This window comes from Oncorhynchus mykiss, chromosome 6, assembly GCF_013265735.2.
Source record: "Oncorhynchus mykiss isolate Arlee chromosome 6, USDA_OmykA_1.1, whole genome shotgun sequence".
Lineage (NCBI taxonomy): Eukaryota > Metazoa > Chordata > Actinopteri > Salmoniformes > Salmonidae > Oncorhynchus > Oncorhynchus mykiss.
Genome location: NC_048570.1, coordinates 37930881 through 37949856, shown reverse-complemented (window position 1 = coordinate 37949856; position 18976 = coordinate 37930881). Strand labels below are relative to the sequence as shown.

The window sequence follows — 18976 nt, the reverse complement described above, 5'->3', positions numbered from 1 at the left end:
GCTCCGTACTCAGATTATGCTTTTTCCGTAAAGTTTTTGTGAAATCTGACACAGCGGTTGCATTAAGGAGAAGTCTATCTTTAATTCTGTGAATAACACTTGTATCTTTTATCAATGTTTATTATGAGTATTTCTGGGATTTGATGTGGCTATTTGCAAAATCACTGGATGTTTTGGAATCAAAACATTACTGTAACGCGCCAATGTAAACTGAGATTTTTGGAAATAAATATGCACATTATCGAACAAAACATTGAGTAACATGATGTCCTATGAGTGTCATCTGATGAAGATCATCAAAGATCATCAAAGGTTAGTGATTCATTTTATCTATATTCTGCTTTTTGTGACTCCTATCTTTGGCTGGAAAAATGGCTGTGTGTTTTTGTGACTTGGCTCTGACACATATGTTGTGCTTTCGCTGTAAATTCTTTTTTGTATTGGACTTGTTAATGTGTAAAAGTTATATATATAAAAAAAAAAAAATTGAATTTCGCACGCTGCCTTTTCAGTGGAATGTTGTCGAGGGGTTCCGCTAGCGAAACGCCTGCGCTAGAAAGGTTAACAATCAATATCACGATAGCACATTGGTAATAGTTACTGACAAAGATCATCGCTAAGCTGGGCTTGGTGTAAACCCTGGATGGGAGACCAAAGGGTAGCTGTAGATAGATCTATGCTCCAGTAGGAGATGCTGCCCAGACTGCTTTTTTTTTCTAATTGTTGATATAACATTGAAGATCTGACGTTGTTTTAAAGATGCACTATGCTGAAATTGCTCCGCCATTTCCTGGTTGCTACAATTCTAGTAGTTTATGTGACAAAACAAGGAAGTATAGTGTAGATAATCATTGTACCATTTTAACCACTGTGAAATATATTTTCCATAACCAAAAATATTGTATTTTCAGCTGTTTGAAGCTGGTTTACAAAACAGGAAGTATAAGACGTAACAACAAAAAAACTAAGAACGAGGAGCATAGAAATAGCGCACATAGAACAGATCTAACGCTTCTAAAAAGTTATATATTGCAGCTTTAAAGGTACAAATTAAACATATTTTGTACAAAGTTTGTCTATGTTGAAATGTGGTTACCATGATGACATAATTCTTTGATTGAAATTTTACCCTCAAAACCACTTTGATTACTTTTTTCAAATCCAATATATTTTCCACATGACAATATGTTGACAAAATATGTTGAAACAACGTTGATTCAAGCAGTTTGTGGCCAGTGGGATGTAATGAAATTTTAGATTTGTTTTTAGTTTACCTCATTTTGTGCCTGCCAGTTGGCTGTAGGCTACTCCGCTAGCAGCTTGCTGGCTAGCTGGCTAAAAACAGCAAGCAAGCTAACCTTTTAGCTTCTCACATCTCCCCCATGTGAAACAATCCACTGTGTAGTTCAATAATATGCCGTGGCAAGTATTCTTATACTTGCCAGTGTAACCTACAACATTAATCTTTGACTACAGTGTGACACGACAGTTCCACACGACCGTGTTTCTGCGCATGAGCTTAGCTAGCTAACATCGCCAGGACATCGCCTACAAGTGTGATCATGGATTTCTACTGGAGAAGCAGTTTCTAGGCATCTTCATGATAAACCATCTTTGTTGGGACCCTGGGGCTGAACACCTCGCTCTGCAACAGGATCCTGGACTTCCTGATGGGCCAACCCCAGGTGGTGAGGATAAGCAACAACACCTCCACCACGCACTGATCCTCAACACGCAGGCCCCCCAAGGGGATGTGCTTAGTCCCTTTCTGTACTCCCTGTTCACACACTACTACATGGCCACGCACGACTCCAACACCATCATCAAGTTTGCTGACTACACGATGTTAGTAGGCTCCCTCGACTGCAAGGCCCTACAGAGGGTGGTGCGGACGGCCCAGTACATCACTAGGGCTAAGCTCCCTGCCATCCAGGACATTTATATCAGGCAGTGTATGAGGAAGACCCGGAAAATTGCCAAAGACTTCAGCCAACCCAGCAATGTACTGTTGTCTCCACTACCATCTGGAAAAAGGTACAGGAGCATCAGGTCTCGGACCAACAAGCTCAGAGACAGCTTCTATCTCCAAGACATTAGACTGCTGAATAGCTAACCAATGGCTGTTCACCCCCCATCCATCGTCTAGCTGCATTTACTCAGTCTGCACTGACTTTATGCACACTCTCAGGTCTCTATCCACACACACTGTCACTCTCTCTCACACACACATATGCGCACGCACACAGCGCACACACAAACACACACTCACACACTTACACACACCTTAGAGGATGCTGGTGTGGGCTCATTATAGGAGGAAGGGCTCATTATAATGGCTGGAATGGAATAAATGGAATGGTATCAAACACATCAAACATATGGAAACCAGATGTTTGACTCCGTTCCATGAATTCCATTCCAGCCATTACATTGAGCCCGTCCTCCTATAGCTCCTCCTATAGCGCCTCCATGCTGCTTCTATTTATTATTACTTATCCGGCTGCCTAGTCACTTTTTACCCCTGCCTACATGTATGGGTATATTACCTCAACTTACACCATATCCCTGCACATTGGCCTTGTACAGTATATAGCTTACATTTTTGTGTGTTTTATTTCTCATGTGCTTTTATTTTTATCTCCTCTAGTGTTGTTTCCATGTTTTTCTATTTGATCCTATTAGTGATATAGTGATCCTATTTCTATTTGGTACCTCTGATATTGAACTCCGCATTGTTGAGGAAGAGCTTATAAGTAAGCATTTCGCTGTATGGTTCACACCCTGTTGTATTCTGTCAGGTGACAAATAAACTTTGATTTTATTTGAGTTATTCCAGTTTGATATGTATCAGCTAAAAATAGAAGATCATCATTTTTGCTTACTGAGAAAAAAACACATGGCTAGCAGCTATTTTTACCATTACCAAAATAGCCTAGAATCATATTGTTATTATATAAAATTCATTTTGGGGGGATTCTAGTATAAGGCATTAAGGCTTTCTTTCATATCTTCTTTTTGTTTTCATTCTGGGTTTTTTCTTCTTCATTACCCTTACTCGTCGATTCTGCTAACTTAACTGTAATGGTCTGAATTGGTTACTTATTTTGTTTTACAGTATTATTTTTTTGTTAATACCTTAAGACCAAAAATATGCTGATTAAAAGATTTCATATGTAAGGCTGCCACTTGCCGTTATGCTGCAACCCCGTAATTATAGTGCAGGTTGGGGGAACCGGGACGGAAGGGCTAGGGGGGAGGGGGGCTGGGGAAGGGGGAACGATTTGTAGAGAGGTTCTTCTGGGTGGGAAGCGACCAATGAGTGGGTTTCCTAGTGGTTCATGCTTTTTATTTTATACCCATGGGCTTATCAACACTAAAAATAACAATTACATTTTAGATAAAGCTAGTGTGACCATTATTTTTATCTTCAAAATGAAACTCTTCATACAAATGAGACACACACACACATCAAATGTATCTAACTTAGTGACAACCGATGTGACATATTCAAAACACTACTATCAGAGCTTATTTCAGTGTGAAGACCAAGATTTTGTTGTCATACTGTATATTGTTTGCATGTACTCAAACAAGAAAGGAACACCAATGCAAGTTTTATATTTCAACATCAATCAATACATGACAAACAGCATACTGTAAGTGTAACAGTATAGACTTTACTCCCGTCCCCTCGCCCCGACCTGGGCGCGAACCAGGGACGAACCAGGAACCACTACTTCAAGGTCTCAGAGCAAGTGACGTCACCGATTGAAACGCCACTAGCGTGCACCACCGCTAACTAGCTAGCAATTTCACATCGGCTACATATGCACACATACAGTAAATATGCAAACATACAGTAAATATATTTTGCATATGCAAAGGAAGAAAAATAGTCCTATTTGTACTACTGTACTGTACAGTATGTTAGATCAATTGTTTCGGAATAGATAAAGAAACTGTAAAAATACAGTAAAATCACAATCATAAGGCAAGAAACAAGTACTGTTGTTTGGTCCCACCACAGATTTTCATCAACATCACAGGCGATATTCTCCATGGCCAGACAGTGGGGGAAATATCTTCTGGCATGACACATCCACCCATGACAGGACTCTGCTGGAATGTCACCACAGGCCTCCTCCATTGCCTGGAGAAGGGCCATACCTTCATGGGGTTTGCGACCATACACCTTCCACACCATGCTGAAAACAACTCCTCAATGGGGTTGAGAATTGGCAATATGGTGGGAGATAAAGAATTGTAAACCTGGGATAGTCATGGAAGCAGTTGCTGACCTGAGTAGCCCAATGGAAACTGTGTTGTTGTCCCAAACTGTATGTTGTCCCAAATTAGAACATACATTTGCTGCTCAGCATCACCTGGCACTCTCTGCTCTGGGTGAAAAAGATTGACATGTACTATAAGGTGTTCAGGAAATTAAGGAGATGGGCAGTGTTCTATAGTCCAAGGGTGGCATGGCGGTGGATGACCCCATTTGAGGCTCATAGCTGCGCATATGGTGACATTTCCCCCGCGGTGGCCAGGTACAGAGCATTAGGAAAGTATTCAGTTCCCTTTACTTTTTCCTCATTTTGTTATGTTACAGCTCTCATAAATCTACACACAATACCCCATAGTGACAAAGCGAAAACAGGTTTCAGAAATGCAAATGTCAAAAAACAGAAATACCAAAAGTTTCTCCATGAGCTCAAAAGGGAATTAGGTATCATGAATAAAGGCAAATCACCTGGTTGTGACGGTATTCCTCCTGAGGTCTGTTGAGTTCCACTGTTACTCCAAATGATTAATACAGCCGTTCACAAAGGTTTATTGGGAAGGGATGTAAGTACAGAACTAATTTTGCTTTTATTTAAAAAAAGCTAAGGACACCTCCCAGTGCTCTCACTGTCGCCCTCTGTCTTTGATAAACGCAGATATTAAACTATTTTCAAAAATTATGTTGTCGCGTCTTGAAACGTACTTACCCAAATGGGTAGATCTGGACCGAAGGGGGTTTGTTAAAAAAAATATTATCCTCAGATAAACTCCGTCGTTTATTTCATATCTTACATGCTTTGTCAGAAACCAAATCTCCTTGGGCAGTTCTATCTCTCGACGAAGAAAAAGCTTTTGATAGACTAGAATGGCCATATCTTTGGGCATTTTTGGAACATATGGGAATTTCTGTAGTTCAATGCTTCCCTTGTTACAAAATGTATATGACAAGGATAAAATTAACAAACGTGCAGATGGGAAAAGACATGGGACTATCCATATCAAATTTTAAATGGTATTTTCAGGCACTAGCATTACACCCCATCCTAAATTGGTTTAGACATGATTCTTCAGTCCCCTGGCTGAGTATAGAAAGATATGGCGTCTCCTATTGCCCTGGAAGAGGTGGTCTTCACTGATATATCCCTTAAACAATGTAAACTATGCTTTTGTCCTACTATTGCGCACACAATTTAAATTTGATGCAAATCAAAATGTCATGCCCATACTCCTTTCACAATAACCCCTTGCGATCTGGAGGGTGGCCTTTTGCATCGCCCCCAATGGTCCAAATATGGAATCCGTACCCTTGCCGATGGTGGTGGGTGACTGACCAGCAACCCTAGTTGCTAGGGCAGATTGTGGGTACAGTACATGTTTTATAAACTTATACTGTAATTTGAAATGGATAAAGCCCCCCAACAAAAAATAACAAAACAAATAACAATTAAATAAGAGTTCTCTCATAGTGGAAATTATGAACCTATGTGGTTTCTTTCACACCCAAATATGCTACTGAAACTTTAGGCCATTATTCACCAAACGTACAACTCACCAGAACGTTAACCTTCTTACCCTCTCGCTGTGGATAATTTTTTTTCTATTATTGGTGCTCCACTTTATCAGATAGAGAACATATTTGCCTTAATCAGTGGTGTAAAGTACTTAAGTAAAAATACTTTAAAGTACTACTTAAGTAGTTTTTTGTGGTATCTGTACTTTACTTTACTATTTATATTTTTGACAACTTTACTTTTACTTCACTACATTCCTAAAGAAAATAAAGTACTTTATACTCCATACATTTTCCCTGACACCAAAAGTGCTTGTCGACAGGAAAGTGGTCCAATTCACACACTTATCAAGAGAACATCACAGGTCATCCCTACTCACTCTGACCTGGCGGATTGAGACGTAGCCCATGCAAAAAAAACATATATCTCGAGCTTAAACAAGACGGATTTTGTAGGGGATTTTTTTTAATGCTAATTATATTTCCGCGGGGCGCGGACATCAACTCTATGGGGTTAATATAGAGCAATAATACAAAAACATCCTGTATTCTGCTTCACATCACACAATCTTTTAGAATTGACAGTTTTTCTCAATACTACAAAAAATGTTTTCAACAATGTTGTCGATTTTCAAAACAGAGTCTGCAAGGCACAGAAATTTCTGGCCTTTTGCAAAACATTAAATGCTTGTCCAAAATGATGTTGCCTTCTCAAAACAGAAATACATTCATCAAAACGATATTATACAGTCAAAATTGCAGATAGTGTACATTCATCAAAAGAACATGTCTGCCTTCAAAATGATTAATGCAACGACACTTATCTCTTGAGTCCTAGCAGACAAAACAGTAAGATAGTCTGTCTTTAAAAAATCTCACTAAATCATGATGATCAAAATTGGAAAAACAACTATCCAAAGGTGCTGAATTATGGGCAAGTACTCTCCTTTTATGCATACTTCACCAAACAATTTCATACACATTAAATCAAATATTATTTTTGATTTAAAAAAATAATAATTTTAAAGCAAATTTTTCGGCGTCATCACAATCCACAATAGTAATAAGGAAAGATTAATAGAATGGAGGACGTGAGGAACGCAACTAATATGAGTGCATAGGCCTCAATCCACACCAAAGCAAAGCTCCATAATGGAGGGTCACAATGTCGAAGATGATGACTTAGAAGTATCCCAACTTCATTCTCTACATCTCTGAATGTCTGCAATATTGTAAAAAAAAAATCATAAAAATCATCAACCATTGCCTAGATGAAGTCATTTTCTTGCCTTACAACCTGACCTTAGAGCACCTAAGATATGCAAGTCAGGTACTAAAGCAAGAACATTTCTGAAATTCTGTAAATGTATTTGATCTTAGGTGTTCTGCTATAGAAAATTGCTTGTGCGCGATTGAGAAAAACTGTAAGTAACCTTCCCCCCCCTTTGTATATATACTGTGTATACAGGATCAGTGCATTCCTTAAAGTAGTCGTAATGGGGTACTGACTGGGCTGGGGAAAGATCTAACTCTTACATACACGTGGAAACCTGCAGAGGAATAGCCAGCGGTTATTAATCACTCAAACCTTAGCTCTCGCCTCTAGATCTGAAGCAACCTTGAATATACTGTCTCAGTAGGGGTAGAGAAGGAGAGAAGTTTCCTCTTAGGTAAACACAGCACAGCAGCTCCAAACTTTCCATCTCTCCCGGCCTGCACCTGGTTTAAACCCATGAAACATGCAGATTGTTTTTATAGTCTGGCGTTTGGTCTAGGCGGCGGCACACAGCCAATGTCTACATTTATTTCATAATCCAAACTTTGCCTCTGCTCAAATGCCTCTGTATGCCCTCTAGTTTAACTTAGCATATTCCAAATCATTTGGAGGTCATAAGGGTTGAGTACACATCTTCCAGATGCATGTCATCCGTGCTGTGGTATGTTTCATTTAAAAAATGCATCTTTCAAAATAGATGACAGCACCTACAAACTTTCAAGCTGATGAAAAGTACACCGTAAAGTAGTTACTGTAATCTAAATACTGTGTAATGACATACAGTACAATACAGTAGAATTGACTGTATTGTATTGTAAAAAAAAGTAAATGCTACCATAATCATAATACATTAATGAATGGATGAATTAATTAATTAAATTCATTGGGGGGAGATTTCACAGTATTTCACCTGAATTACATGGGGATTGGTGCAAGCGGGTTTGGCTGCTAGGTAATGTGCTACACATTACATCATATCAATTTTAGATCCTTAGATCCTTTGAACTTCCTTTGAACTTCTAGAAGCCGTAACAAAGGCTTTTAAACTGGCAGCAACTGCAGTGCAAAAGAGACCAAAGGACATGACAAAATACTTAACCTCTTGAAACTAGGGGGTACTATTCTTATTTTTGGAAAAATAACATTCCCAGAGTAAACGGGCTATTTTGTCAGGACAAGATGCTAGAATATGCATATAATTGAGAGCTTAGGATAGAAAACACTCTAAAGTTTCCAAAACTGTAAAAATATTGTCTGTGAGTATAACAGAACTGATATTGCAGGCGAAAGCCTGAGAAAAATCCAATCGGGAAGGGACTCTTATTAAGAAAGCTCTGCGTTCCTATGCGTCCCTATTGAGCAGCAGTGAATGGGATATCAAAATATTTTTCGGCGTTGTCGTGACCGCAGTTTCCGGTGGATTTCTCAACTAAACATGAAGTACAACCGGAGGTATTTCAGATATAAAAATAATCTTTATGGGACAAAATGAACATTTGCTGTCTAACTGGGAGACTCGTGAGTGAAAACATCCGAAGCTCAAAGGTAAACAATTTAATTTGATTGCTTTTCTGATTTTCGTGTCCAAGCTGCCTGCTGCTAGCTAGGCATAATGCTATGCTATCGATAAACTTACACAAATGCTTAAAGCATAATTTCAAAATCTGAGATGACAGGGTGATTAACAAAAGTCTAAGCTGTGTTTCAATATATTTCACTTGTGATTTCATGAATATGAATATTTTCCAGTAATATTTTTTGCCCGTTGCGTTATGCTAATTAGTGTCAGTTGATGACAATTCTCCCGGATCCAGCAGAGGGGGTTCCAAGAGGTTAAGCAATAAATATTTAAAACTTGCTGCCATTCCAATCTGGCCCTTATATTTTATAAATTGATGGGGCATTATAACCACATATGAGTTAAATTGGTACAGACTCACACTAACAGTTGCAACAAGGCATGCCTCAAAATATAATAATGGTATTGTTGTTTCTGGCTCATTATCATATTTCGAGGTGTGCCTTATAAGAGGCGTGCATTGACTAGTGGTCCAAAAAAAATGTAGCACTCCAAAAATACGGTATTGTACTGGATTCTGTAGGGTGGAGATACAGAACCAAAACATTTCTGCAGCATTGAAGGTCCCCAAGAACACAGTGGCCTCCATCATTCTTAAATGGAAGAAGTTTGGAACCACCAAGACTCTTCTTAGTACTGGTCGCCAGGCCAAACTCAGCAATCGGGGGAGAAGGGCTTTCATCAGGGGGGTGACCAAGAACCCGCTGGTCACTCTGACAGAGCACCAGAGTTCCTCTGTGGAGATAGGAGAACCTTCCAGAAAGATAGCCATCTCTGCAGCACTTCACCAATCAGGCCTTTATGGTAGAGGGGCCAGACGGAAGCCACTCCTCAGTAAAAGGCACATGACAGCCCGCTTGGAGCCAAAAAGCACCTAAGGACTATCCGACCTTGAGAAACAAGATTCTCTGGTCTGATGAAACCAAGATTGAACTCTTTGGTCTGAATGCCAAGTGTCAAGTCTTGAGGAAACCTGGCACTATCCCTACGGTGTAGCATGGTGGTGGCAGCATCATGCTGTGGGGATGTTTTTCAGTGCCAGGGACTGGGAGACTAGTCAGGATCGAGGGAAAAATTCATGGAGCAAAAAGCAGAAAGATCCTTGATGGAAACCTGCTCCAGAGTGCTCAGAACTCTGAATGTCCATCAGTGGCCCAGCCATAGCCCGGACTTGAACCCGATCGAACATCACTGAAGAGACCTGAAAATAGCTGTGCAGCGATGCTCCCCATCTAACCTGACAGAGCTTGAGAGGACCTCCAGAGAAGAATGGGAGAAACTTCCCAAATACATGTGCATGAAGCTTGTGTCATACCCAAGAAGTCTCCAGGCAGGAATCACTGCCAAAGGTGCTTCAACAAAGTACTGAGTTAAGGGTCTGAATACCTATGTAAATGTGAAATTTCAGTTGTTTTTAGGTTTTTTTTGCCAAAAAATTCTAAAAAACAGTTTTTGCTTTGTCATTACGGGGTATTTATTGCGTGTCACAGGAGATTGAGATTTTTTTTTTAAATCCATTTTGGAATAAGGCTGTAACATAACAAAATGTGGAAAAAGGTCAAGGGGTCTGAACACTTTCCAAATGCACTGTATATCCCTCTTTTATTTGTGGAAATACTTTGGAACAGATTTCCTAGATTAAAATCACTTGGAGCTGATTTGCTGGTGTTTTTGAAGTCATTTATGTCCAATAATTAAAACTAATATATTTCAAAACAAAATGTGTTTTTCTTGTTGCTTAGAATAAAAATCACTGCCATTTGGGGAACCCTGATTTACAGTATGCTGCAGTATAATGCTTTCTCAATATTTTATTGTTGATAATACCCCACATTACTGTGTAAATTGCAGTTTTCCATTAAAGCGTAGCAATAGATCACTGTTCCAAAACAAACATGCGATTGCTTTTTCGGTCCTTTTTCCCCCGAAGTTCTATTTTTCCACCCGGCTTAGAACGCTGGTTTTGGATGGGTTCCAGACAGTGAGCGGCAATATTCTTTATCCAGGTTCCAAATGGAAAACCAATGCCGTGTGCGTGTCTCCTCCTCTTTAATCTGCTTTCATGTACACCTCTCAGACATGTGATATAGACGCAGGATGAGCACACGCTGTTCTGACCTAAACGTTCATTAAACACTTTGGTTGGCTAACTATTAAAAAGGAAAGGAATGGATTAACATCCCTACAGGCCTGGAAGACCTCAATTAACCTCACGTGTTGTTCACATCCCAGACTAAACATGCACATCTGTATCCTAATACTGAACCCTTTGTAATTGGATATGCCTTGTTATTTACCCACTGGCTCACTACATACGGTTATGTTTGCTGCTGTAGTGTATAGGTGTTAGGGAAAAAGGGATAGCAGCCTTGTGTATGAAATGTTGTTATTTGACTATGTGTTCCCTGTGTTCTCAGGATGTTTGCTCGCAGGAGAAAGCCCTCTTACTGGGATTACTCTGTCAACTGCACTGGAAACGAGGCCCACGTGTCAAGCTGCAAGCTGGGCCATGCCGTGGCAGCAAAGGCCAATAGCACCTGTGGTGGGGGCACGCCCGTGGTGGTCAGCTGTGTGCCAGGAAGAGCCTTCTCCCCAACCCCCATGACAGGCTTCAGGAAGGCCTTTAGACAAGAGGTAGGCACCACATACATTTATTTTTATTCTATTGGTTGCAATAATTTTGTATAATAATTTAAATTGGAAAAACTCTACCTTTTGAACCTGGCATTGTTTTGTGTATTAGTTCATGTGCCATGTGCCATGGAATCGGCACATCGAAAATCTCTTCCCGAATATTTTGCAACCTGTATGGCACAGCTGGCAATTTTTGGGCCCTTAAATGAAACTGGTGTACTTATTTATTTGTCACAATTTTCTTTAACCAATTTTGATCTTTAATGTAGGGCCGACAGACAAGTTCCTTTTATTCTCTCCCTTCCACTTGCTTCCTCCATTTTTGCGGTAATGCTGCAATCAGTTGGTTATAATTTTGGATATAGCAGACATTTACATATATGTTTGTTAGCTGCATGTGTGACAACTTCACCAGTCCTATTTATAATATCATTTTCCCCCCTCAAAACAATGTAAAAATAAAAAAATAAAAATTATATATTTGAGTTTAGTCATAATATTTGTTGTAATAGTCATCTGTCTGGTGGATTAAAATAAAATTTCAAACTAGCTTTATATGACTTGTTTAAATTTGTTTTGATATTCTGGAGATGATTTCATTTTCAAATAACCAAAGTGAGATGTTGCAATCTGAATAAAGGAAAAAGGCCAGTTTTGCCACCATGGAGTTACTAAACCACTACATTCTTTCTATAGAAATATAATCACCACCGGATATAGCCAGACCTATTGACTTGACTGGGGATACCTGTTCTAGTGATTATATTTCTATTATTCAGTCAGATTTCTGCTGTGCCACTGCTGGGCTATGGCAAATAAAACATACAGTAGATAGGGGAAATACTGTAGCTGTGGGGATCTAACTATATTCTGTCAATATGAGTGTGTTAACTTATCGCTGATCTGATTAATCCTGTGAGAGATCGATGGACAATGTAGTTTTCTGAGGTGCATTACTAAAAAACACTGACACTCAGAAACACTTTATCTACTTGGCTTTGTTAAGCCCATCTGCAGTTTTGTATGTTTACTGTCAAGTGATGCATCATCATGGACTCAGGATCTGTGGGAAGGAGATAAATCATGCTGGTCTAATGAAAACATCTTGTGGGAATCCCACGTCTATTTTGCACATCCAAGTGCTGTACAGATGTAGGATCTTAATTTGCACTAACTATTTTGACTCAACACATAAGCTGCTGCTACTGTTTATTATCCATCCTGTTGCCTAGTCACTTTACCCTTACCTACAGTATATGTAATGTTGGGAAGGGCCCGTAAGTAAGCAATTCACTGTTAGTCTACAGCTGTTGTTTACGACTAGTGTGAATTTGAATTTGATCACCTTGTTGCAAGAGAACTTTAAAGCAATGCAAGAAATGTCAAACTTGTAGTGTATTGGAGGTTTAAAAAAGCTTCTGAAGTTTGTCATTTCCACTTTGAAATTTCAGACTTGATTTTCCTTTACGAAAAATGTATCAAAATGTCCATTCATTTTAATCCAGATAATAATTCACATTTCCTGTTGCTGCAGAAATATTTTCCTGCTGTAGCAAACTGGCTCAAATTAAGATCTTACATTAGAATGCATGCCTGCCTGCTCTGTCACTTTCCACATCTCAGTGTTTTGTAGCGAGCTGTGCATAACCAGGGACATCCCATAGGGTGTGTCCCAAATGGCACCTATTACCCTATATGGTGCACTAAATTTGACCAGAGCCTCATGGGCCCTGGTAAAAGGTAGTGGATTAAAAAGGGAATAGGTGGCGATTTGGGACGCAGTGTATTACCATTATACATGTTTAGCTCTGCCTCAAGGTTGTCCAGATCCAGAGTACATTTCACAATAGCTTTATCTAATAGCATATCCAAATGACCTGGATTGCAGTTGAAATTACATTAAAAGCACATTGTGCAAGTGATCAATGCTGTTCAATATTCTGAACAAATTATTAAAACAATTGTGAAGATCTCCCCAGACCTGCAACGACCTATGCAGGCTGTCTTGAACATGCAGCTTTATATGATTACATAGGAAGAAATGTATAGTTACAGTAACCTCAAAATGTGGTCATGAAAGTGTTACTCATTTAAAGGTTGAATGTTGCATTAGTTTGTAAGATAGCCTTAATTTTAGGCTTTTGCCTGTATTTTTAAAGTAATATTTAATATCAACATTTAAAGGAGATGTGCATTCGTAAAGTATTCAGACCTCTTGACTTTTTCCACATTTTGTTATGTTAGACTTATTTTAAAATATATATTTTTTTTTAAATGTCCCCATCAATCAATTTCCTCAAACAGGTTTTTCGAAATGTTTGCAAACGTATTACAAATAGGGCCTCCCGGGTGGCACAGTGGTTAAGGGCGCTGTACTGCAGCGCCAGCTGTGCCATCAGAGACTCTGGGTTCGTGCCCAGGCTATGTCGTAACCGGCCGCGACCAGGAGGTCAGTGGGGCGACGCACAATTGGCCTAGCCTCGTCCGGGTTAGGGAGGGCTTGGCCGGTAGGGATATCCTTGTCTCATCGCGCACCAGCGACTCCTGTTGCGGGCCGGGCGCAGTGCGCGCTAACCAAGGTTGCCAGGTGCATAGTGTTTCCTCCGACGCATTGGCTTCCATGTTTGGATGCGCGGTGTGTTAAGAAGCAGTGCGGCTTGGTTGGGTTGTGTATCGGAGGACGCATGACTTTCAACCTTCGTCTCTCCCGAGCCCGTACGGGAGATGTAGCGATGAGACAAGATAGTAGCTACTAACAATTGGGGATATCACGAAATTGGGGTAAAAAAAGGGGTAAAAAAAAAAAAAATTAAAAAGTATTCAGACCCTTTGCTATGAGACTCGAAATTGAGCTCAGGTGCATCCTGTTTCCATTGATCATCCTTGAGATGTTTCTACAACCTAATTGGAGTCCACCTTTGGTAAATTCAATTGATTGAACAATATATAGAAAGGCACACATATACAGTGCCTTGCGAAAGTATTCGGCCCCCTTTAACTTTGCGACCTTTTGCCACATTTCAGGCTTCAAACATAAAGATATAAAACTGTATTTTTTTTGTGAAGAATCAACAACAAGTGGGACACAATCATGAAGTGGAACGACATTTATTGGATATTTCAAACTTTTTTAACAAATCAAAAACTGAAAAATTGGGCGTGCAAAATTATGTATGTTCCCACAGTCGATAGTCAGAGCAAAAACCAAGCCATGAGGTCGAAGGAATTGAGCTCCGAGACAGGATTGTGTTGAGGAACAGATCTGGGGAGAGGTACGAAACATTTCTACAGCATTAAAGTTCCCCAAGAACACAGTGGCCCCCCTCATTCTTCAATGGAAGAAGTTTGGAACAACCAAGACTCTTCCTAGAGCTGTCCGCCCAGCCAAACTAAGCAAACGGGGGAGAAGGGTCTTGGAGGTGGAGGTGACCAAGAACCCTATGGTCACTCTGACGGAGCTCCAGAGTTCCTCTGTGGAGATGGGAGAACCTTCCAGAAGGACAACCATCTCTGCAGCACTAAAGGCCAATCAGGCCTTTATGGTAGAGTGGCCAGACGGAAGCCACTCCTCAGTAAAAGGCACATGACAGCCTGCTTGGAGTTTGCCGAAAGGAACCTAAAAGATTCTCAGACCTTAAGAAACAAGATTGTCTGGTCTGATGAAACCAAGATTGATCTCTTTGGCCTCAATGCCCAGTGTCACGTCTGGAGGAAACCTAGCACCATCCCTACGGTGAAGCATGGTGGTGGCTGCATCATGCTGTGGGTTTGTTTTTCAGCGGCAGGGAAATGGGAGACTAGTCAGGATCAAGGAATGATGAACGGAGCAAAAAGAGATCCTTCATGAAAACCTGCTCCAGAGCGCTCAGGACCTCAGGCTGGGGTGAAGGTTCACCTTCCAACAGGACAATGACCTTAAGCACACAGCCAAGACAATACAGGAGTGGCTTTGGGACATCTCTGAATGTCCTTGAGTGGGCCAGCCAGAGCCCGGATATAACATCTCTGGAGAGACCTGAAAATAGCTGTGCAGTGGCACTCCCCATCCTACCTGGCAGAGCTTGAAAGGATCTGCAGAGAATAATGGGATAAACTCCCCAAATGCCAAGCTTGTACTGTCATACCCTAGAAGACTCGAGACTGTATTTGCGGACAAATTTGTATTGAGTAAAGGGTCTGAATACTTATGTAAATGTGATGACTAGTTATGACTAATGTCACGGATCCCTCCGGAACTTTCATCACGCACACCTGTCCCCTATTCCCACTGATTAGTATTTGTAAATATGTGCCCTTTGGTTTCCATGGTCTTGTCGATTATTGTTACAATGGCCGTTGGTGCGTGTGAGTACCTGTGCTGTGTGTTTTGTGTTTCCGTGCCCTTGTGGATTGCGCAGATGATTACAGGACTCGTCCTGTGTGTTAATTATTGTGCGCGTGTGTATTCATTCGAGGTACTCCTCTCTCTTTTGTTTGGGTTTCAACCCTGTGTTTTGTGTACGTGTTTGTTTGGCCTTCGTCCCCGTGCCTTTACACGGCACACCGTAATTTGGACTGAATAAAAAACACTATTACTAGGCTACCTGCCGCCCCAAATAGCTAACCAACCAGGTTCAATGTTAGCTATAACTAGCAATGCAAATGGCTCTGACATACAAATAATATTACTCCACAAATCATACACGTAATGTTAGCTAGGGAGCCAACCAGCTAACGTTAGATAGCTAGCTAACAGTACGCTTTAACTATGAATGAAAACGACTTTCTTACAAAATTAGAAATGTGTAATATCTGAAAAGGAGGCAAGCTGGACTATCTTACCCGTATACATGGATGGATATTTCTCCCTCTCTGTCATGGATGCCATGGTTGCCTTAGTTTGAAGATGTAATTTTTATTCAGGTGTTCGTTTTTCGACTCCGTCTGCATATTTGCATTCAAACGCCAGAATTTTCTCCATCTCCTAAGCTATCATACTCTAATTCCACTGTGCATTCCACTGATTTCAAAACTCAGTCCTCCAGAAAGTGGAGAGCAACAAGCTTTGCAGTTCTACCACGTTATATCTTTCAACAAGCCGCGTTAGAAAGGATTACCTACACATACTGACCAGCTCATGTTATAGACAGAAGCATGCTACATGGCAGACCAATCCGAACTCATCTCTCGGCATGTCCAGCCCACCCATTATCTCAGCCAATCATGTATTTTTCTGTGGCTAAACCAACTAGGCTCGTTAACAATTGTATTTGTATTTATAGATGGCATACACGTTTGTTATTACGGCACATGAAAGTTCACATGTTCCAGAAGGCATTTCTGCCAAAAAATGCATTTTGGTAAAAAAAAAAACGGTTTACGTTCAAATGGCTCTCCTGTGAAGTAGTGACGTGCGACATAAGTCTAGTTTCCTGAAATGAGTCGCATATGGCCGACCGGTGGCTTCAAAGCCTCTCAATGGCCAATATATAGCAATAGCAATCCAGGGTTTATATACCTCATTGGTTGTTAAACGGTAGTGACGAGTGTGTTGATATAATGGTAAAACTGTCAAAATTCAGCTTTTAACAACCAGAAAATCTAAAAAAAAATGAATTAAGAGAAATGATTGTGTCAAGCGAAATTATATCAAACGTTTTACCCTTGCAACGTTAATATGTACAGTCACATTCACCGTGATTGTCTGAAGCGTGCTATAGAGTTCCCAGCTTGCGATGCCTCGTTGCAATTGGTTATTGTTACGTTCCCCAGGTTATGTGTTGTAGTTTATGTTTGTGCATGTGTTTATTTCAGGAAATGGCTTCCTGAAATCCCTCAAGCAGCTGATAAACGGTACCACATTCTGCCTGTTGTCATCCTTACTCGCACCTACAGTCCATACCTTTTTCACTTCACGGAGAGTTTAGTTGTAGCAGGGTGTTGCGTTCCCTCTTCATAGAGGCGTGCATAACAGTTATTCCCCATCATTTGCAACAATGTCATTGACCGTCATCACTATCTTTCCTTTGCTGTACCTCAAACTGTCGTGATTACCAGGTGAAATAAACATTTATGAGTTGATTTTACTCCTGGCTCAGAGTTTGTCTGGGCAGTGTCTTAGCATCACCCTAAAACCTACTCAGAGTGTTTTTTGTTTTAACTTCTTATGGCTGGGGGGCAGTATTGAGTAGCTTGGATGAATAAGGTGCCCAGTGTAAACTGCCTGCTACTCAGACCCAGAAGCTAAGATATGCATATTATTAGTAGATTTGGATAGAAAACACTCTGAAGTTTCTAAAACTGCTTGAATGATGTCTGAGTAGAACAGAACTCATATGGCAGGCAAAAACCTGAGAAAAAATCCAACCAGGAAGTGGGAAATCTGAGGTTTGTAGGTTTTCAAGTCTTTGCCTATCCAATATACAATGTTAAATTTGGTCTGATTGTACTTCCTAAGGCTTCCACTAGATGTCAACAGTCTCTAGAACCTTGTTTCAGGATTCTAATGTGAAGGGGGAGAGAATAAGAGCTGTTTGAGTCAGGTGTCTGGCAGAATGCCATGAGCTCAGTGTCGCGCGCGCCCATGAGTGCTAGCTGCGTTCCTTTTCCTTTCTAAAGACAAAGGAATTGTCCGGTTGGAATATTATTGAAGATTTATGTTAAAAACATCATAAAGATTCAATCTATACATCGTTTGACATGTTTCTACGAACTGTAATTGAACTGTCATCTGAACTAAGTGCCTGCACCTCATGAATTTGGATTTGTGAACTAAACATGCAAACAAAAATGAGGTATTTGGACATAAATTATGGACTTTATCGAAAAAAATAAACATTTATTGCGGAACTGGGATTCCTGGGAGTGCATTCCGATGAAGATCATCAAAGGTAAGTGAATATTTATAATGCTATTTCTGACTTCTGTTGACTTCACAACATGGCGGGTTTTCTGTATGGCTTGTTTTGGTCTCTGAGTGCTGTACTCAGATTATTGCATGGTGTGCTTTTTCCGTAAAGCTTTTCGAAATCTGACACAGCGGTTGCATTAAGGAGAAGTATATATTTAATTCCATGTATAACATTTGTATTTACATCAACATTTATGATGAGTATTTCTGTAAATTGATGTGGCTCTCTGCAAAATCACCGGATGTTTTGGAAGCAAAACATTACTGAACATAACGCGCCAATGTAAACTGAGATTTTTGGATATAAATATGAACTTTATTGAAGAAAACATACATGTATTGTGTAACATGAAGTCCTATGAGTGTCATCTGATGAAGATCATCAAAGGTTAGTGATTAATTTTTATCTCTATTTCTGCTTTTTGTGACTCCTCTCTGGCTGGAAAAATGGCTGTGTTTTTCTGTGACTAGGTGCTGACCTAACATAATCATATGGTGTGCTTTCGCTGTAAAGCCTTGTTGACATCGGACACTGCGGTGGGATTAACAACAAGTTTATCTTTAAAATGGTGTATAATACTTGTATGTTTGAGGAATTTTAATTATGAGATTTCTGTTGTTTGAATTTGGCGTCCTGCACTTTCACTGGCTGTTGTAAAATCGATCCTGTTAACGGGATTTCAGCCGTAAGAAGTTTTTAAAACCGGTTTTAATAGTCTATGACAAATATCAAAGATAAACAGCACTGGGTTTGGTTAAAACTCTCTTTGGGAGACCAAAGGGTAGCTGTAGATAGATACATTCTCC

At 40.1% G+C, this 18976-nt stretch overlaps 1 protein-coding gene across 4 annotated transcripts in view; it reads left to right on the top strand.

The window, feature by feature from the left end:
* loxl2b (lysyl oxidase-like 2b) overlaps positions 1–18976 on the top strand; it is an 80473-nt gene that overhangs the window by 47046 nt on the left and 14451 nt on the right. For all 4 annotated transcript variants that reach the window (XM_036980061.1, XM_036980060.1, XM_021606387.2 and 1 more), the window contains exon 5: positions 11064–11280. In XM_036980061.1, the coding sequence (XP_036835956.1) occupies positions 11064–11280 (217 nt within the window). The remainder of the gene's footprint in view (positions 1–11063; positions 11281–18976) is intronic.